This window comes from Falco naumanni, chromosome 18, assembly GCF_017639655.2.
Source record: "Falco naumanni isolate bFalNau1 chromosome 18, bFalNau1.pat, whole genome shotgun sequence".
Lineage (NCBI taxonomy): Eukaryota > Metazoa > Chordata > Aves > Falconiformes > Falconidae > Falco > Falco naumanni.
This window is the reverse complement of record NC_054071.1, coordinates 3,864,029-3,884,693: the sequence shown is the minus strand read 5'-3', so window position 1 is coordinate 3,884,693 and position 20,665 is coordinate 3,864,029. Positions and strand designations below refer to the sequence as shown.

Here is a 20,665-nt window from a genome sequence, read left to right as displayed (position 1 = left end):
ATGGCGTCGTGACGTGCTCCCTGCTCAGGAGCAGGTGTCTGGTGTGGGCACATACCAGGAGCCCGAAGTCCCCAAAGAGGGGCAGCTCCTCTGCAGAACTGCTGTCCCGCTAGCGCATCACCATCGTGCCCCCTTGTGCGACAGCGGCACTGGGGCTGGGGCAGCTGCGGCGAGTGGCAGGAGAGCTGCGGGGCTACGGGACGATGCTCCACCATCTTCTCAGTTGCAGGGTGAGCCGGCGTGGAGGGCGCACATCCAGCAGCTGCAGCCCACGTAATGCCCCAAGCAGGATGCCCAGCTGAGGAGGCAGCATCGCAGGGCTCGTGATGGCATGGAGACCTTTTCTGTTGTTTGCCATCTGCTTCAAAACAGCCCCCACGTCTCTGGCTGCATGCCTGGTGGCTGTTTGTTAGGTTGTGCGGGCAGCACTGGCACGTGAGGGGTTGCTCATTTGCAGGTGGGGGTGGAGGCCCACCAGAAGCCGCTAGCAATAAAGACATTTTGATGAGTCTTGTCAGGATCCGGGTACCTGCCAGTTCTGCTGCAGTCCCCCCACCAAGCCTGGTGGAAGCTGCATCTGTTGGGGCGCAGCTCTGGGATGCTCAGCGCCTCTCCCGTGCAGTCGGGTCAGGGAGTTTGAGCAGGAGCGTTGCAGCTACCTGCGGCCCCCTGGCAAGGCAGATGAGAACCGACTACAAACGTGTTAACCTCTTCAAAGGAGTCTTGTGCAACTCCCCGTTGAAGAGCAGGGCTGAGCTGCAGAGTGGCAATAGCTGCTGGCTGTGTTAGTCATCCAGAGAGAGAGTTGTTTTTCCTTCTCCCCCTCCCCGCCCTGGCGCAGGGGTAGAGGTTCTTGCTCACTACTTGGTGTGGCCAAAACTTAGAAGAAGAAATGTGTTATCTCTGAGGGAATCGGTCAGCTCTCCCCTAAAAATGTGAGCTTCTATTTGTGCACCTCAGGTGGTGAGATTTTGCTCCAGAGGTATTGATTTTTGATGTGATAACCCCCCCGAGTCTGCAACCGGTTCTGCTGGGAGACAGATGCAAATATGAACGTGTGTGTGTGTGTGTGTGTGTTCACATCTCCTTCCACATGGAGTGATTCCCTGATAATAATGTGCAAAGCTGTGGGTGTACTAAAGAAACCTGCGGGGTTGTGCTACCTGTCCGAGTTACACGGATCAAGCAGGGAGAGCCGAGGTCTTTAGAGTCAGGATCCGTGGTGGGGCAGCGTGCTCCTGCAGCAGGGGGCAAGATTTCCTTTGCTTTTCTTGTAATTAAAATTGGTAAACCGGAATGCCTATGTTTCTAGACCGCAAGAAGGCGTGCGGGATGGGGATGGGAGGAAGTCACCAGTGGTACCAGACAAAGGTTTTTTGGATGTCCAGCTCAGCACCTTCATTTTCAGACAGTTGGGTGGGAAACAGGTTGCCTGTGTTGGGTGTGCGAGTGTAAAAGCTGGAAGTGTCTCTTGGAAAGGAAGGCTTGAAGGAGTCTTTGGGAAAGGCTCGTGAGTCACTTCTGCTTGTGAAGATTTTAGTTTTTTACTCCCTGGTTAGCTAAGAGTATTTTACAAGAACGTTTTCCTTCTCTGGAGCATTCAGCCACCTGGGGTTTGATCGTTTTGTGCGTATAAACCAGGACATGGTCCCAGAGGAGCTCAGCTTTTCAGTTTTACACTGCAGCGTAACCTTCGGGACAGGTGGGGACTGAAAAGTAGCCGCATTTGTCACCATCCTCTTGCTGCCCTGGGCTTGCACAGCAGTTCTGGGGTTCTTCAAGCCTTAACAGACACCTACATGAAATCCACCTTGTTGCAAATCCGGTAGAAGTCTCCGCACCCAGGGGACAGCAGACAAAGTAGTTCCTCTTCCCTGTGTTCTGCCAGGAGGGCGTTTGCTCCACATCTGCAGCCGCTGGGATCTTACCTCCTCACCTCACGTTGTATAGCATGAACATTTCATACCAGCTCGCAGGGTAAGGCAGAAATGAAGTTTCATGAACCTCATGAAAGGTCCTGTTGTTCTAAGTGGAATTTAGACGGCGCTCCTAAATAAAGAAAAAGGAATTAGAGTCCGTGGGAGAAGTTCTGGGTTTGGTACAGGGCGGTGTGCACATGCTCCGAATCCTGGAAGGCCTTTTGGGCTGGGCATTATTTGGTCCTTTCCTGCAGGATGATTCTAGTCATTAGAATTGACCTTCAAGTCACAGAAATTTCCCAATAAAGCACATAATTACTCAAGAGTTAGGGTTTTGTGCAACAGTGCTCATCAGCAAGGAAAGGAAAGTAAATATCTGCTTGCTCTCTTATTTTAGACAATTGAATTAAAACCCCCAAAGCATCAGGAAGGGAAGTTCAGAGTTTCGGTTCCTGCAAGCTGAAGGTTTGCATGGGTTCAGCAATGACAAATACATGAGATCATGCCTAGTTGGGCTCAGCATCTGCGGTGCGTGCGGTGAAGGTGAACCGAAAGTCTCCGGTACTTGTTAAGACCTGAAGAAGATTTTTGTAACGAGCTGTGGCAGTGACAGGTGTTGGTTTAATATCGAGGAGGTTGGACTCCTGCTTGGGTAATACTCTTGGCTCTGGGAAGAACTGGGGTCTTACGGAAAGGCAAAAGGGAAAAATAACTTTTTTCTTTTTTTTTTTTTGCAGTTTGAGGATGGGTTATCCTGCCACCTGGAGCTGAGCCTGTGGGTGCTTAAATACCTGCAATTTCTGCAAAATCTAAACACCTGAGGGCTTCTCTTCGTTTTTGGCAAGAGGGTGGGAAGGCTGCCACGCGTGGGACTAGTAACAGCGCGAGGAACTCCTGTTCCTGCTTTTGGAAAGTGATATTTTAGCTCTGGTTTAGTCCTTGGGGAGGAAGCGCAGGATTGACTCGGGGCACTGCGGAGCAGAGCTGGGGATACAACCCGTATTTTTTAAGTCTTGTCCAGGCTTTTCACCACTGGATCTGACTGGGTTCCCTTTCCCCCACAGTGTCACTACTGGGAACACGCAGACAGCGAAGCTGCCGTGGCCACGTAGCCTTTGGGTGCAATCGTGCAGTGCTGGTCCGGAGGCTTGTGCCAGCACAAAGGGGCAGCCAAGCAGGAAAAGACCTGGTAAAGACCAAATATTTCTAGCTAATCTTTTTCTTCCTTCTAGTCAGCCACCTTTTTTTTTTTTTATCCCATCTTCTCCCATCCTTCTTATTCTGACCCTTGTGTACTGCGCATTCGCCTGTTGATACAGATTACCACAAGGAAGAAACTGCCCGTTTTGGGAAGCGTGTCTACAAAGAACTCAGCAAAACCCCGTGAAGACCCCATCCCTTTGGATCTTTTCTGGTTTTATGGTCAGCCACATCTGAAGCTAGAGGGTTATTTGTTATGTGACAAATGCTCTTCTCTTTCCCACCCCCCCAAAGCGTACTGCCACCGCAGGGGGGGCTGGAAGGAGGGTGAGGTGGTCCAGCAGCGGCTCGTGCTGCTGTCGTTAAACACAGCGTGATGCTGTTTATCTGGTTCATTTTCTTTAAAGTCCAGCTGCATGTTTTTGTCCCATCTTATGTGCCACCAGGAGGCTCTGAGCCGGGCCAGCTGCCTTCTAATCTATAAAAAGTCTTTGCTTTTCAATCTGGCCCGGCCCTTTGATCTCCTTGCTTTGAGGTCACAAAGCTGCTTGTGATGATGCCAACAAGGCGCAGCTGAGGTCTCAGCTGACTTAAGTTTCCCCAGATCCATCTTAGGGTGGCTCAGGTAGGGGGGGGGAGAAATCTCCTGGTGTGGAGAGAAACCCCAGCGCCAGCCCGTTGCGGGAAGTGGCCCGGGGCAAGGCAGCTCCGCTGAGGAGCCAGGGAGGAGGACCATGCAAGAACTTCTCCCCCGAGGTCTGACACCTCCGCCCCCACAACAGGAATTGGCATTATTTTTCCATATAAAAGAAGATGTGGGGAGAGGAAACCATAGCCCACTCTCAGCTATTCTGATAGCTACACTGTGCCACCACCCTTCCTCATCACCCATGTGTGGTATTTTTAGGGTTTGCCTCATTTAACTCCAGCTCATTCTTTCTTAGAGTGACAAGGGCTTCCCTCCCGTAGCTACCCAGGTGGCACATCAAAAACCACAGCTGTGCCAGGAGCAGCTTCACCTCCACCATCGTATTCATCCGTTCGTTCACCAGCCAGTGATGGGAGGCGGCACCTGGGACAGCTTGAGGAGGGAGAGGACAAACCAGAGCCTGCTCTGAGGGGGCGGATGGATGGATGGGTGGATGGATGGGTGGATGGATGCAGCTGCACTTAGTGAAGCCTCATTCCACTTTTCCTTCCCCCTACTTCCAGTTTACCACCAGCCCAGATCCCTTTGGTACTGTGGGCTTTTAAGCCAAAAGACACATTAGCACACGTGCATTGATAAAGAACTGGCAGGGAAGGGGAAGCAATTAGCAGCGATACTTTATTTGGAGCAATGAGGAGTCCAGGGCTTCTAAGCAATGAAGAGGTTTCCCACAGTGACTTGGAGAAGGGATGGCAGGACCCACCTGGAGTCCCCATGGCTGGGACGAGGTGGTAGATGTCTCTCCTGCTTTGCGTGTAGTTTATTGCAGACCAGCAGCTCCTTTCTGTAGCGAGGGCTGGGCTTTTTAAATTGACTTTTGAAAGAAGATTGAAACCTGAGATTGGTCCCAGTCCCCTAGTGATTGGTTCCAGTCCCTTAGTGAAATGTAAAAGGAGGTTTCTTTCTCTGTCTTGCTGGTGAAAGGTACTAAAATGGGTTAAATCTATCCTAGAAATGCACCTCTCTTCCTGTAGCAGGTTCTGTGTGCTTTGGCCGGGGTATTTGTGGTGTAAGGTGTGACCTCGGAGGATTGCTTGGTGGGCTGAGTTTTTACTTGTTTAAATTAGGGTTGCAAGTTGGAGTCTCCCGTTTTCTTAAAATTCGGGATCTTTCCTGTTGAAAAGCTTGGCTCAGGGTCACCTCGGAGAAGCACAGGGACCTGCTCAGCGTGGTGGCTCTCTGCAGCTCCCTGGTTCTGCTTCTGTACCGCGCGTGCTGCAGTTCCTGCTGCTGTTGCAGCCGCCTGCATCTCTCACGGCTGAGCGACACGGACTCGGGGCAGTCGTGACTTCTGACCTAGCCGTGGCAAGCGAGACCTAATGTTTATTTAAAGACCTTTGTGTTTAGACTGTTATTCTCTAGAGTTGCGTTGCGGTGCTGTGGTCTTGAGATGTTCCTTATCGCTGCTGGAACGTCTGGGCTGGGTGCTGAAACTAGTCTTAATGCTTTCTCTCTAGGGAGAAACCATGAGAGAGGCACATTGTCTAGCGAAAGCAGAAATGGTCCTTAGTTTTGGCACTTAACCATCCAGCTTCATGTCTCCTGGTTTTCTTGGAGGTTCCTTCCTCTTTGATTCCATGGCTGCAATTCTAAACCACTTTTTGGTAAAGGCTATTGAACATCCCTCTTTGCATAAATTCACTGGGGAGGTCAGGGAGAAACGGTCTGTGCCCTTGTGGTCCCTGCCTCTACCTTGAGCAATTTTCCCAGTAATACGGTATTTCATGATGGACTTCTTACATTTGAAAGTGAACAAGAAAACGGTACAACATTTTATTTTCTATATAGGCTTTTCAGTGATGAGGAGCCATCAGGTATATCCAGTAGTGGAGCAGCGTTAAGACGGTGGGGTAAATAGTTAAAATAAAAGCTACTACTTAATGTGTTGGTGACTTGTTTACTGTGTAATTCATCAACAATTGAAGTAAACCAGCTTTTTTTCTATTTAGTTTGTTTTTTTTCTGCAGGGCAGTACTGGTACAAAGGTAGGTTAATTGACAAACAGCTCTTGACAGGACCAGAAGGATGTGATACGAGCTGTTATGATACCTACAAAATATGTCCTATGGAGGAAATACAATGGAAAAACAACGGTACCTTTTTTTTTTTTTTTAAATTGTTATAATTTATTTTCCACAAATAGCAAAATACAGTCAGTTTTCAGACTTCAGTGGGGAATCTCAGGTTAGGGTCTAAGGCCAATGTTAATGTGATTCATCTAAATGAGTGGCAAATTTGTCCTGACCATTAAATAAAATTAAAAACAAAAAAAAAGAAAGAAAAGCCCTGCACTCTGAAGTCACTGCTGTCTTGCTGAGGTGGCACCAGATGATGCTTTTAGTACCTCATTTGTAGGGCAGCAGCTGCGTGTTTTCCCATTTAGAATACCTTGAGCTGGTGAAGACCTGGAGACCCCCCCAGTCTGTAGAAGGGGGGATGGCTTTTATCAAACAGGAGTCAAGTACAGTTGCATGTTTTGGTGAAGCAATGCTCCTTGCTAGAATAAGTTAGGTGAATCTATTTTGTATAAAATTTTAGTGAAAGCAGTGCATTTTCAGGGTACATTCACGTACGTACTTTTTCCCTGTGTAAAGCAGCTTTACATATATGAATACACATTAAGAATATATTGTTACTGATGAGGAAAACTAAAAAGACCCTGTATTATGGGTAGTCCTTGCTCTGGTGAAGTTCTTGTTGTCTGAGCGTCTCGCCTGAGTCAGGGCTGTAGGAGCAAACCCAGAACAGATGACTATTGGGTGTCAGTCATAACCCCCCAGTTTGCACCACGGAGAAGCAGCGCTTCTGTACGTTGCGTGGGCATTACGAGAGAAAACGCGTTGAAGGGTTGGGGGGGATTGTAGCTCAGGTCACGTGGAGCAGAAGGTGCTTTCCTCCTGAATCCCAGCTCTTGGCAAAATCCCACACCCCAAAGCCAAATGGTTTATGAAGAATTTATTTCATTATGATGGCAGCCAGCTATATAACTGGCGACACTGTCTCAAAACCAGCTCACCAAAGTCTTTCCTTGGAAGGTTGATTTTCATTCTCACGTCTCGAAAGCAATGGTGTTCAAGTGATGATCCAGGGAGTTCCCTGTATCGCTCCTGATGGATCCATGCGTGGTATTGAATAAAGTATAAACATCTTTTTAGTAAAGTGTGTTTTGCTCCATGTGTCCACTGGAATGTGCCTTAACAGCTTCTACAAGAGGGTTGAGGTGCTGCTCCGGAGGGTGAGGCTCTGTGCCTCGGCTCAGCCGGGCTACTGCTGCCCCGCAGCTCCTGGCCAAACCTTTTCCCATTGACGTCTGGCTCCCGGGAGCTGTGCTCTGCGGGGCTTTTACCACTTGCACCTCCATGACAGATGCCCAAACAATTGCAGCAGCTCCTCCCCGGGTGACATTCAGATGTCCCACGACAAGCAGTTCCCAGGGTATTCATCTGTCGTAGGAATCTTCCCTCTTCCAGTAGAAGCGCCAACTGGCATTATATTCTGGGCTTCTTTTCAAGGTCTTATTTTACATGACAATAATCTGTTGTTCAGCTGCCACGTTCCTTTCAAGTAGGTGACCCTGGCAGTAATCTTCCACACGTGACTGTCCCGGCGTTTAAATCCAGCCGCAGTGAATGGCATCTTTATTAGCCCTGACAGTCTGGATGCAAAACACGTTCTCAATAGCTTATATGTGAAATACACGTCTGAGTTAAAAGCCAGCTGCTAATGTCCTTCTAGAAAGGCACGCTGATGGGGAAGGGAGAAGAAACCCCACATTCTTCTCTATGTCTCGAGGTCAGAAGCGATAGCACAGAAGGCAGCCGATACAGCTGGGTACAAGCGAGCTTTGGCCACTGGCACGCTGAAGGGGTTGAACCATGGGCACAACTGTATCCTGAATTTGAGTGTTTTTGCCTTAAGAAATGCACATGCATTTGCCCTGGGCTTCAGCCTTTAACATTCTGAGGATTCTGGCGCCAGTCTGCTAAAATCTTTATACCAAGTGAGTGAGCAACCCATCCCTCAGCCCATCGAGAGTGAGGGTGACACTGGTACAGGCTGGATGGCCGAGCGATAAAGATGTATTTTAAGCAGCTGGCTGGATCGGTGCAGAATTACCTGTTTCTCAGCTCAGATTTGTGTGCTTGGGGATTGGAAAGACATGGGTCATTTGGAGCTTGTAACCCATTTTTCTTTGCGCAAGCAGGTTGAATCTAACCTGTGCCAGCTGCCCCTACCTCCACCTGGTGCAGACAGGTGCCCTTCCAGAAGCTCAAGGAGACTATTTCCAGAGCGGAGCAGCATTTCTAATGGATTCAAGCCCATGTTGGGATGGAATAATAATACCTTGTGCTTCTCAGGATGCACCTTCTTTGTAGGTGAAACACCAGATGCAGGTAGAAATGAAGCAGAACTGGTATTTTCCTGACAAACATACGAGTTGCTACAATAATAGACAACGTTCTTGGAATTATTTATACCATATGTGTGGATTTAGTATTAGTTATGGAAATTTCTGGCTTTTCATGGGGGAAGGCAGAGCAGAGAACAGTGTGCTAGGATACTCCGCAGCTTATATTGCATATTGGATTAAGCTTGGCGCCTGAGGCTGGTGCTGTCCTGTCTTGAAGACTGAGCCAGTGCAACGGGCGTAATTTTTGTAGGTATGGAAGAGCAATATGTAGACTTGTTAAAAGCACCATTCCAAGCCGGGATGATGCTCTTGGACATTCAGCTCTAAAGCAAGCAATTCTGTTGCGCAAATATCCGTTTCTCTTGGTATTTGTTGCTTTTAGGGAGAATGTTCCATTTCAAGCATTTCTCATTTTGACTAAAGACTAAAAGAAAGGTGAAATGACATAACAACTCTAAACTGACTGGCCTCCCTCTCCCTTGCTTTGCTAACGGTCACAGTTTTATTCAAGTCTCTCCATCCACAGGAGTATTGCCTAGCAGTGCTTGTTGCCTGGAATAGGGGGATGCTCCTGGGTTTTCCTCCTGCAGCTGCCTTTCCTACAGCAGCGGCAGGTCTTGCTCTACCAGTATCTCAGAACAGAGGATGTGTACGAAACTGTTCCAGCTTGGCCAAAGCCTGCTGGGAGCTTGTCTCATGGGGAGAAGGTGGTGGTCGTCTCTGTCTCCATAGCGAAGGAAAACCTCTTGCTCTCGCGGCAGGTGGACAGCTGCCAGAGGCGCTCCTGGCTCAGGCAGCCCAGCTCCTTCAGGAGCTTGAAGAGGTCATTGCGGAATTTGACGCCGATGAAGGCGTAGAGGAAAGGGTTGAGGCAGCATCGGAAGCAGGCGAGGGTGTAGGTCACGTCATCCGCCACGTCAAGCTTCTTGCTCTCCTCGCATGAGCTGGTGTGGTTGAAGGCTGAGATGGTCTTGGCCAGCATGACGCCGTTGTAGGGCAGCTGGAAGACAACAAAGACGATTACCACGGCGATGATGACCTTGATGGCTTTATTCTTCTCAAAGTTGCGGGCCTGGAGTAATGTTTTGATGATGATGAGGTAGCAGACAGACATGACCAGCAGGGGAAATAAGAAGCCAAAAACCATTTGGGACACTTTGATGCCGGTGTTGAAGGTCTGCAGGTCATTAGCGATGATAGAACAACGGGGATGGTTGTCAGGGTCATTTACACCGCTGTGAACCAGCTCAGGGATTGAGAGGATGAAGGCCAGGAGCCAAATGAGGATGCATGTAACCTTGCTAATGAATATCATCCGGGGACGAAAGCGGTGGGCTGAGGCAGCCTGAACGATGGCAAAGTACCTGTCGATGCTGATGGACAGGAGGAGCAGCATCCCGCTGAAGAAACTCATTTTGCAGATGCAGTAGACGGCTTTGCAGGCAAACTCCCCAAAAAGCCAGTGCATGGCTGCGCTTGTGGCCCAGAAGGGGAGGGTCAGCAGGAAGAGGATGTCTGCCAGGGCCAGGTTCAGGAGATAGATGTCCGTCATGGTCTTGAGCCTCTTGAAGTAGATGTAGGTGAGCATCACCAGCCCGTTCCCCAGCAGCCCCGTGAAGCAGATGAGGGTGTACATGGCTGGGAGGAAGGCAGCACGGAAGTTACGGACTTCCTCCTTCTCACACAGGGTCTCGAACATGGTGTAGTCGATGGTGATGTTGGAGTCATAGTCATCGGTGACGTTGTTGCCGGCACAGAACTGGAACAGGGAAGACAAGAAGAGTGTGTTGGGACAGGTACTGTGCTGTGTTCCAAGGGAGCCTGGTGTTGATCTGTGGGGCGGGCAGCTGCATCCAGCTGCAGCCCACGGAGAAACCCCAGGGACTTCCCGAGCATGGGCTTATGCCAACGTCATGGACCCAGCTGGCAGGATCTGGTGGCTGAAAACATTCCCCATAAGTAGGTGGGGTCTGGGCTTTTTGGAGGGGCTCAGGGTGGGAATTCCACCAGAAAAGTTTAGTGCTCAGCCTGGAAGCGCTTGGTGTGCGGCTGCTTTCCAGAACGTTCCAGGACCCCCATACAGCTGCATGCACATAGCCAGCTGTCGGATGCAATGTGAAAAATAATACATCCTTCAGCATCCTCCTCTCAGCAGGGGCAATGTTTCCTCTCGACTGACTCTACTTGTGAGGCATTTTCTGACTTCACTATTCCCTCCCCCATCTCAGCTATTCCCATTGCTCCCATCCCCTCCTCCCTGTGACCGTGCGAGAAGGGGCTGCCGTGGTTGTAACTGGCAGCGACCTGGCACGGCAAGTGCCAGCGTCACCGAACCACAGGATGGTTTGAGTCAGAAAGGACCATGGGCAGGGACACCTGCCACTAGCCCAGGTTGCTCTGAGCCCCATCCAGCCTGGCATCCCGGCCTTCCTGGTCCTGCTGCCACCCCGCCCCCCCCGCAGCGAGGGCTAAGCCCGCCGAGTGCTGGGAGCAAAGGGAGGGCAAAGCCAGAGCCTCCCAGGGCTCTTTCCTCTGCTAAAGTGATGGAGAGAGATGTCAATGAGACCTGGGGAAACGCAGCGAAGCAGGAAGCTGTTACCGCGCTGGCATGGACGTGTTGCCGGTGTCTCATTCAGGCCCCTGATCTAAGTCCCGATTATGGTTTCGTCTTCCTACACTGCCGTAACCTACGGGGCAGAGTGAGCCTGTGGTATCTGTGCCCTGCTTTTTTGTGACTTATTAATCTCTGGTACCTTCTCTCCATTGCACTGAGATGAAAGGTTTCCCCTGGATACCCCCGCCTGTTATCGCTGAGTATCTCAGCGTGCTCTCCATCTCAGGCAGGCTTGGCTTTCACCACATCCTGCCTGCTACCTGGAGGCATGCCACCAGAAGTGAAAGGGAAAAGAAAGAGGCTGCAAGACTCTCCCTGCTCTGCTGAGCCCGGTGGAGAGCTGGGGCTGGGGGCTGCAGCGTGGCTGAGCTGTGGGGGTGTGAGCGCTGGCGCTGCACCCTGCGGTTTGAGAGCAGGTCACGGCACAGCGTGGTGCTTTGGGTTCTTCCTGCTTAAGACTGACTCTGAGCAAGGACAAGCGGAGGAAGAAGCTGAACTCTTCCTCCCTGGGCATGGCAGCAATTCAGCACTGACCTGTGTTGAAGCCCAGCGCTGGCCGGGTACCTGCAGGGAGCAGCGAGCTGGCTCTGCCCCAGCGCTCGCTGGAGGATGCTCTCGTCTTTCCTGAAAATGCTCATTTTGCTGCTAGCGAGGGACTTGGTGCTAACAGTCTAGGCCTTCCTAAAGTCACAGGATATGTCATTGTTTCTGTTCTCTCTTTGTTTTCTGTCCTTTGTTTTTCTCTAGCACTGCTCTGCTGCCTCCCCACCCACCTCCTTGGGGCTGGATCCTGCGTGCCAGCGGCCGTTCCCCCCCACGCATCTCTGCAGGGCTGTGGGTGGCTGCTTTTTTGCCTGTCAAAAGTTTTCGTCATCTCTCTTTACCCACAACACAAAGGCAGCTGGATTTCAACAACGTTGTTTTTAACATCTTACCTGAAAAATTAGAGGAAGGCTGAAAACAAGGGTGACCTTTAGCTGCTTGCCTGTAGAAGAAGGAGACGGTGTTGGCGTTAGTTGAGTGGAGGTTTTCCACGTGATGCTCACTCTGAAAAAGCAGCAGTAGCACACTTGACCACGGCATTCTCAACCCTGCAAAGCTCCCCACGGTGGGTAAACTAAAACCTGGTGAAGATGCTAACAGGATAACCCAGGGCCACACAAGTTACTGTCAGAGCACAAAGTCTCAGGAGTCTGGCCCCTCCAGTTTCATCTGTAAAGGCTGATAGCTAAGGACAGTTACCCTGTGCACAGTGTACTAATTTTTATTTTATATGGAGTTTTAATTATTGTTTTTTCCCTACAGATGGTCAGCAGCCTGCCCCCTGTGCCTTGTTCTGAGCTGTGGGGGTGTAGCATACTCAACCCATGTAAAAACGTACAGCTGTGAGCGCCCAGCTATAGATATATATAAATCCAGCCCAGCTGTTCCCCGACGGTGCGGTGACCGATCTGCGGAACAGGAAAGCTCAGCTCCTGGCAGGATGTACAGAACTGAAGCTGGCTGAAATTTATTGCTTGTCTCTTAAATGTCTTAAAATTGGCTGCTGCTGCCTTTGGATGTGAAGATACAGGATGTTGACAGCTGGGAGGAAAAATTTCAATTCAGAGCCAGATGTGATAATGGTGAGAGCAATCTCGGGCAAACAGTTCTTCCTGCTGTGGTTAGCAGAGGCAGGGAGGCCAGTGAAAGCTTTTTCTTTGCTCTATTTAAAGCATGTACCACCATCTACCTCGGGCATTTGCGACTGAAAGTTGCTCAATGTAGAAGTGATTTGGCAGCTGGGTGAAAGCCCTGGCCGCTGCTCTGGCACGAACAGAAGACGTGTCCTTCCTTGAAGGAGAGTTGGCACCAGCTGTTCTGAGCATCATGCTGCTCATCCCAGGATGCTTCTCTAGGCACTGGCTCGTTCCCTGTGCTGCAGCCTCTCATTTCCCTCCTGATTAGCTGCTCCAGGGTCACTAAGCAAGGCTGGGGCAAGAGGCGGGAGATGCCTTTGGCTTTCAGCTGCCTGTTTCTCCTAGGGAGCGTGGCTTTCTCTTCATGGCCTTTTCATAAATTTGACTGATCAGTTTGCACCTCTCATGCTGGGCAGCCTGACGTACACAGCTCCGCTCTGTTCCTTTGCCGAGCTCCTTTGCCCCCTTCCCTGTTCTGCCCGTCTCCTCTTCAGGTGTTGCAGTGGACCAGGATGATGAACTTCCACTGCTCATGGTAACTGCAGCCATTGCACCAGTATCCCCACTTGAAGTCGCGTGCAGTAGCATTGTTAATGACAGAAATCGTTACTTGGGCACCTGCGGTTGGAGATGCTTGTTTGGATGTGAGCAGTGATGTGTCAGCTGAGAGATCTTTGGCCACGAGTGGAAATATTCACACTTCTCACCCCCAGAGCCTGCGTGTGAGCTTCCCACTGTCTTGTAGAAGTTTGTGCCTTGCCTTTCCCCCTTGTTTTCATCTTTTACACTCATGCAGCTGGGTGCTCAGTTCTGTTCACACCCCCTCACCTTCTCTGAACCCTCCTGGGGGAATCTGGGGAGGGTAATAGTGCCTCGTCAGTGCCGTTTGCATCAGGAATGGGGGGTGGCAAGGCTGGGCTTGAGGGGGGAGGCAGGGGCTTGGCGAAACACTCTGTCTGCGCTTTCTGTCTGTCTGATGGCTTTCACTCTGACCAGTCCCAGACTTGCAGGAAGAGGTTTGGTGAGCATCTGGGGTAGCCATCTCTCCCTTCGAGATGCTGATCTGACTTTCACATATTAACACAGGAAATACTCTGAAAGCCCAAACCACTCGGAATCCACAAGCCTTGACTGTCACTGCCCTCCCTGCCTGGGACACAGGTGTGGGGTCCCTGATCCCCCCCAACCATCAGAGTCTCCAGTCTTCTGTTGGCCAGGCATCTTCATGGCTTGGTTTCTGGGGGAGTCCTGGAGTTGGTGCTTATGTCTGCCCGCTGATGGATAATAATTACTTGGCCATGCTGGGCAGGGGTTGAGGCCTCAAAGGCAATTCACTTCCTAGCAGCTGTATAAAAAGGAGGCAGAGGAGAGGAACCACTCTCAGGCTACAGAGGAAAGGCACCGACCTGAATCCGGCTCCATCAGTGCATTGCTGTCGACATTTTTCACTCATTTCATGCAAAGAACTGCCCGGTGCCAGGCTGATGTGCCGGTGGGGCCAGTCTAGGGCATTGCCCCCCAGGTGCAGCATCCTTTTCCTCCACCACTTTCTGCATCACCCCCTCAAGTCGAAGGACCGGACCAGCCCAGCCCTTAATCTGAAAAGTCATCAGTGTGCAGCCCTGATGAGTTGCTGTTCTGTACTTTTTTTTTTTCCTCCTTAACATGCTCTGAAGCATCTAACAAAATAGGACTGATGAAGTGACTCAACTAACGATCCTGAAACAGTTCAGTGAAGTATCATTCCTTTAAAGATCTTCACACTGGTTTACAACCCCCCCTTCGGTTACCGTTTCAAGTGTCTTAAATGTCAAATGATTTTTTTCAATATAAAAAAAAAAGCTTGCACAGTTTCTTCCCCTCTTTCTGTACACCCCCCCCCTTTCAACTTACTCATTTGCAAAGGCATAATGAGAGAGTCATTTGCAAAGGCATAACGAGAGAGGTGATGCAGCCTCGTGGTCCCCACGCAGGAGTTTGTTGAGTGGGTCCCTGTGTCACCAGTTTCAGGCAGACTGGACGAGGCTGATGTCTCCCTGCAATGCTCTGAGGGTCCAAGGCAGCAGGGGAGAGGGACCACAAGCAAATTAATTGCAGAGAGGAAATGAGACATGCCCTGGAGCTTAACAGGCAATTTTGGGTAGCTTTCTTTACTTTTTATTTTCCTTTTTTTTTTTTCCCTATCTGGTAGTTCTCTGCTGTGGGTATTTTCCTAAAGTTTTGTTCCTCAAAATATTAAGAAAAAAAACAACAAAAAAACCTCTCAAAAATCCCCATGAACAGTTGAACTAGAAACCTCATTTATAAAAAGACAACATTTATAAAAAGCGAATGAGTCAGACACGTTATCAAGTCCCACGTCAGCCCCCTTGTCCCTCAGCTGGTGACGTGCTGGTTTGCTGCAGTTCTCAAAGCATGCTCCTGTCCTGCGGGCCCTGGGAAAAGGTGGAAAGGAGAATTGTTCCGTGTGAATGGAAGAGGGAAGGGGTCTGCTGTTAATGGCAGGGCAGGGCAGAGAGGGGACAACAACCCATCCATCCTGAAAATCTTCCTCCACAGAACGAGCGCAACTGGGATCCATCCCGCTGAGCTCTAGCCCTTGGCACCTGGGTGGGCGTTTCGGCTCCCTCGATAGCAAAGGGAAAGAAACGGGTGGGTTTGAGTCCAGGGTCAAGGCCATAGGGTAGGCACCTGGGATGCAGCTCCTGCCACCCCACAGCAGAAGGGTAGGTGGGTTCGGACAGCTGTATCCCATCCAGCTCATCTGAAGCTCCCTGCCATCACAACTGATCTCAATCAAGATAAAAGAAGCTGTAGTAGCTGTGAACCCCCCCTGGGCATGCCCAGAAAAGCTGCTGATAGTAAGAAATACTTGGTAGCAGAAAGTCTACCCAGAGGAGTAGAAACAGAACCGTGTGGGATGGTTAAAACAGGTTGGAGAAACCAAATCCTGCGGGATGGAGCACTGGGTCGGCTCCTGCCTGGCAGCTCCGGCTCTAACTGGAGCAGTGGGGAGCAGCAGCAGCAGCAGCGTGGTGGTGCTGGGGAAGGCACCAAGCGGAAACGAGAGTCCGGCAAGAGTATTGGCAAAGCCCGGCAAACTGGCTCGGGCTAAACCCTCGCGGTGAAAGAATTATTTTTCTGTTGGCCAGAAACCGCAAAGCAAAAGTTTCGTTCTCGAGCACCTCAGCATGTGGAGGCAGCGAGTAACGTACTGTTTATATCTTTAAACATGTACCGGTTTCTGCTGCTTCTTCACCATCGCTAGAGTAGGCTTTTGGGGGAAGAACCAGGTATTTCTGAGAAAAATTAATCATACTTAAATATATAATGACTGTTGGCAGTTACAGCTCAGTACTCGTTCTCTGCCACCTTTCCCCTCTGCTTCTCACAACTGGCACAGGAGCGATACCATCGTTTCAGGAATGAACAGTCCCAATGAAACTTAAGTCATGCTTCTATCTCATGGCTTCATAGATCTGTTAGAGAAGAAATTTAATAATTACCTGCCTCCACCCCTTTTTAGGAAACCGTGAATCAAAAGACAAGATAAGCAGAGATAAGCAAGTTCAGAATGAATTTAAGTGAGCTACCCGTGTTTCCTATATGTGTGTAAAAAAACCCAAAAAACCCCAAAAACCCAAAAACCAAAAACCCCAGCAGCAGCACTAATGCTGTGCATCTTCCAGTGCAAAATATTTATTTTGGAATATTCCTTTGAAATACGGTACTAGGATAAAATCCCAAAGGATGAAAATTGTTGTACTATTCTTGTCAGGTTCTCACTAATTTTTTCTTCTTCCTGTCATAATTAACCGTTACCAGTTAGTTGAAGTCAGAGTAACAGCTGCCCTCCCAAATACTGAAAAACTTAAGTAAAGAAACCTACGGGGCACCCACATAATGCTGCAGAGGCCAGGGATGTAAAGGAGAGCAGGGTGCTGAGGGGTGGAGAGGTCCAGCTGGGCTGCAGTGCTGATTGGGATGCAGGGCTCCCCAAATGGTGCTGGTTGGGATGCAGGGCTTCCCAAATGGTGCTGGTTGGGATGCAGGGCTCCCCAAGCAGTGCTGGTTGGGATGCAGGGCTTCCCAAATGGTGCTGGTTGGGATGCAGGGCTCCCCAAATGGTGCTGGTTGGGATGCAGGGCTCCCCAAATGGTGCTGGTTGGGATGCAGGGCTTCCCAAGAGGTGCTGGTTGGGACGCAGGGCTTCCCAAATGGTGCTGGTTGGGATGCAGGGCTCCCCAAATGGTGCTGGTTGGGATGCAGGGCTTCCCAAGAGGTGCTGGTTGGGACGCAGGGCTTCCCAAATGGTGCTGGTTGGGATGCAGGGCTTCCCAAGAGGTGCTGGTTGGGATGCAAGGCTCCCCAAATGGTGCTGGTTGGGATGCAGGGCTCCCCAGATGGTGCTGGTTGGGATGCAGGGCTTCCCAAATGGTGCTGATTGGGATGCAGGGCTCCCCAAATGGTGTTGGTTGGGATGCAGGGCTTCCCAAGCCAACGATTCCCAGAAGCTGCCGGGAGACATCCATGAGAAGGCTCCCTCTGCCCTTTCCCTGCTCCTGCCTGGTGGGTCCTGTGGGAGCCAGGAGCTCCAGCGAGCACCGTGGGAGCATCCCGCATCCCCCAGTGTCACGTTGGAGCCTGGAGACCCTGGGCTCCCCCTTCCCAGCTGCTGTACAGGGCTCTGCATCCAGACACTGCGCATGGAACCCCCCTCTGCTTCATTCAGAAATCACCGGAGACCTTTCCAGAGGAGAAATCCCTGCCTGGGAAGGGGACTGGTTTGTGGGCTGAAACAGTGGACAAAGATACAAAAAGGAAGAAATGCCGAATTTTCCCAGCTGCACCAGCCTTACTCTGTTGTTGCGCGCGTCACTGGTGTTTTGCATCTGAATTTCTTCAAAAACAGGTGAGGGCAATCGTCCCCCTTCATGTGGCACAGTCGGAGGCACCTGTATGGAACTGGGTGCTCAAATCTCAGTGTGGTCACAGGCTGCAGCTCTGCCTGCAGCGCTTCCCATGGGACCCCCACGCCCCCCTGCACGCTGCGGTTAATTTAAGGCTCCAATTTGCAAATGTCACAGAGAAAAGGCAGTGACGCCTCCCGTTTCACCCTGTAATTCATTACACCCGGAGCAGGGCTTTACTGGGCTGAACTTGGTGGCTCTGTCCCATCCTCTCGCCACCCTCACTGCAGCTCTGCCCGTGCTCACCGGCACGGAGAGGTAGAAGTTGGGTTTTAAACCCAGATTGGTTAATCTGCTTTTAAACTAACTTACCCATCTGAGCTCTTGCATTTGTCCCTCTTCCCCGCACTCCCTCAGATTAGTGTTTGCACATATTTGAGCGTAAACAAAACATAATAAAAAGGGAATAAATCCGACAGTCTTCGAGGAGAAAGAGCGTGCATCTTATGTGCCGTGTCCCTGACCCATGGTGCCATCTCCCCTCCTACAGCTCCTCATCTCCTCAAGCTCCGGGCAGCGGGTGCCCACAGAGCTCTGGGTGTGAAAGTACAATAAGAAATGACAAAGGAAAGTTTGAAACTTTCAAGAGGAAACAGAAAGAGTCTTGTGCCTCCTGGGCTAACGGGGTATGGACCAAAGAGAAGGGGATTCTCTCGCTTGCTTGCTTCTCTCTGCCTGCTTCATGATGGGGGAATCCATGGGAACACAGACCCCTACAGGTGCACCGGCTCAGGGCTGCTCCAGCTCTGAGCAAGCACAAAACTGCAAAGTTTTGTTGCTGCAGTGAAAATATTTGTTAATAGAAACAATCTGTAAAAGTCTGGACAGACTTAGCTAACAGTAACCATAGATATGCTTGCTCCTGCTTCCTTTGATTCATTCCCTGAATTAAAACGTTGCCAAGGAGGTGCATTCTCTTTTTTTTCATAAGTATTTTTTATTAAGAACAGAGAAGAAAAGGTACATGCTATGTGAGAAGAGCTTATTTGCTTTGGGACAAAATAGCCCCTTGAAATTGGCTACAAGCCTATTTTTTATGTGTGTGTTTCTGAAGTTAATTGATTGGAGGGGTTTAGAGCATGTAGAAGAGAACTGTGCATTTCTTTTTTAATAGTCGATATAAGGAAGATGAAAGTCTTTTATACTGTTCTACTCTGTTAAAAGTGCTCCATCCCTGTGTCACGAGGCATGGATTTGGGCATGATTGATAAAGCAGAAGACAAAGGCGGAGGCTGCAGAGCAGGTACTCACCACTCTCCATGGTCTCGTTGTGAAGGGAGATGAAGTCACCAGGTTCGCAAGAGCATCGTAGGTTCCAGCACAGCTCAGCACGCCGCAGCTCCTTCCAGGGACCCTCTTTGGGAACCTCTGCCTTTTATACTTCCTGCACCTCTGCAAGAGGCTCGTGACACACCCTTGCGTGGCTGACATTTAGTCGATGCTCCTCCTCGTCTTTCACTGATACAGGACGGTTGTGCTGCATGCCACGCTGCCTTCAGGCGCTCCGGGTGCTCAGGTGCTTCCTCAGCGCGTGCAGCGAGGGGCGGCACGCACGCACTACCGGGACTCGGTAAAATGAAGTGGGTTCTGCTTTTGCACTGACACATGAGAAATTGTCTGTGGTGAAGGGACAAAAAAATATCTCCTTTCTCCTTATCTCTTCTCTCCAGAGCAGATCCTGCTTCATCTGCCAGAGCATCCACCAGAAACCAGTGCTGTAGGAAACAGGGAGGATCCCCATCTCTGCCAGACCCTTTTTTTCTGGGGAACATGTTCAACTAGCACATGAAAAAAAATCTCCGCATGCAGGACTGCTGGCAGCCAGCATCCCTTTGCCCTTCTCCCACATGCTTACAGCATCCTCTCTAGATTCTCAGCAGCTCAAACAAGTAAGTGGACTTCCCCCCTCCTTTCTGCTTCTGGGTGGTTTTGTGTTACCATCTGCTGAGTATCAGCATGCATCATCTTCCTCAAAAGGTTTTGCGCTTTTGCGGTCCCATGCCTTCCCCACCATCACGTTAATGCAGAAGTTCAGGACCTGCAGTGCTGTCAGCCATCCCATCCTGGTCCTAAATGGATCATCAATACAAATCAGGGGCTTTTGCTCCATGGTTGCCCAAGGTGGACCCTTGCTCTTGGAACAGACTCCTCGAACAAGGCAGCAACATCCTCAGCTCCTCAGGAACTCACCTTCCTTCCAAGGCGACTCAAAAGTATTTGCTTTGGCATCTTGTCCTCTGCGTCCTCTTCTTACGAGATGGCAATGCTGTTACGGCAGCCAGGACAGATGGGAAAATGACAGGTCACTAGGATGGGTCCTGGGCAGAGCTTGCAGTCCCCAACAGGTTCCAAAGCACCTGGTGCTTCGGGGCTTACCCTGAATTACTGTCCCATCACCTGTGCGGAGCTGGGGGAAGATGGAACAGCTCAGGATGGACCCAAACAAGCCAGTTCGCTGAGGAACTGGGAAAGTTCCCAGGGAACTTCCAAAACCAGCCAGAAAGACCAGTGTTATGAGAGAGAGAGAACACAGCTCAGGCAATGTTTCAGTGTTTGTGTGGCTGGGATGGGAGACACCTCAAAAGGCATTATTCTGCTTCAGCAAATGGACATAAAGGAAAACCTGTGGTACCTGTGTTACCTCTCCATTAGCCTAAATGCAACATTTGCTCTGCATCAGACAAGTAACGGTGTAGTTAGTTAAATTGCTGTTATAACAGATCTCTGTGCCAGGCAGCCATTGTCTGGCTCTCATGCATCACTGTCCTGTTCAGGGTAATCTGATCAATGTCTTAATTACCCGACCGTTACTGGGATATATATTACAAGGAGCAGATAAGCTGTGTTCAGTGAGTTGATCCGTTACATCAACACCAGCATCTCAGCCCTGCTGCTCCTACAACTTCAGAGGCAGAATCGAGCTCCCTGCCAGTGCCTCCAGCCAGCATCCAGGCAGAATCGTTTTGGGAATGATGCCTTCCCTAAACGTTAGAACACTAAGAGCAGTGAATGTTCTGTAATCTGTGGCTCATGTAAGGACTTTTCACTGCTGGGAAGAGCTGATTTGGTTCCCTTTAGCGTAGTTCAGCACTCGAAGATCTGAAGATTTTGTGCTGTTCAAAAAAACTCCACCCCAACATTACCATGGCATGTTTCTATTTAA

The 20,665-nt window shown here is 50.2% G+C and overlaps 1 protein-coding gene across 1 annotated transcript; it reads right to left on the bottom strand.

Moving 5' to 3' along the window:
- Positions 1-4,429: 4,429 nt before the first annotated feature.
- CCR7 (C-C motif chemokine receptor 7) lies at positions 4,430-18,991 on the bottom strand. The gene is made up of 3 exons (XM_040617737.1): positions 18,754-18,991; positions 11,789-11,838; positions 4,430-9,998 (listed from the first exon to the last, which is right to left on the bottom strand). The coding sequence occupies exons 1-3, from the start codon at positions 18,761-18,763 to the stop codon at positions 8,934-8,936; spliced, it is 1,125 nt and encodes a 374-aa protein (XP_040473671.1). The 5' UTR covers positions 18,764-18,991; the 3' UTR covers positions 4,430-8,933.
- Between the last annotated feature and the right edge of the window lie 1,674 nt (positions 18,992-20,665).

What these genes read in the sequence shown, in the direction of transcription:
- CCR7 (XM_040617737.1), bottom strand. An exon ending in GCCTTCCTCTAATTTTTCAG is followed by an intron (nt 9,999 to 11,788) that starts GTAAGATGTTAA and finishes TCCCTGTTCCAG; the next exon opens with TTCTGTGCCGGCAACAACGT.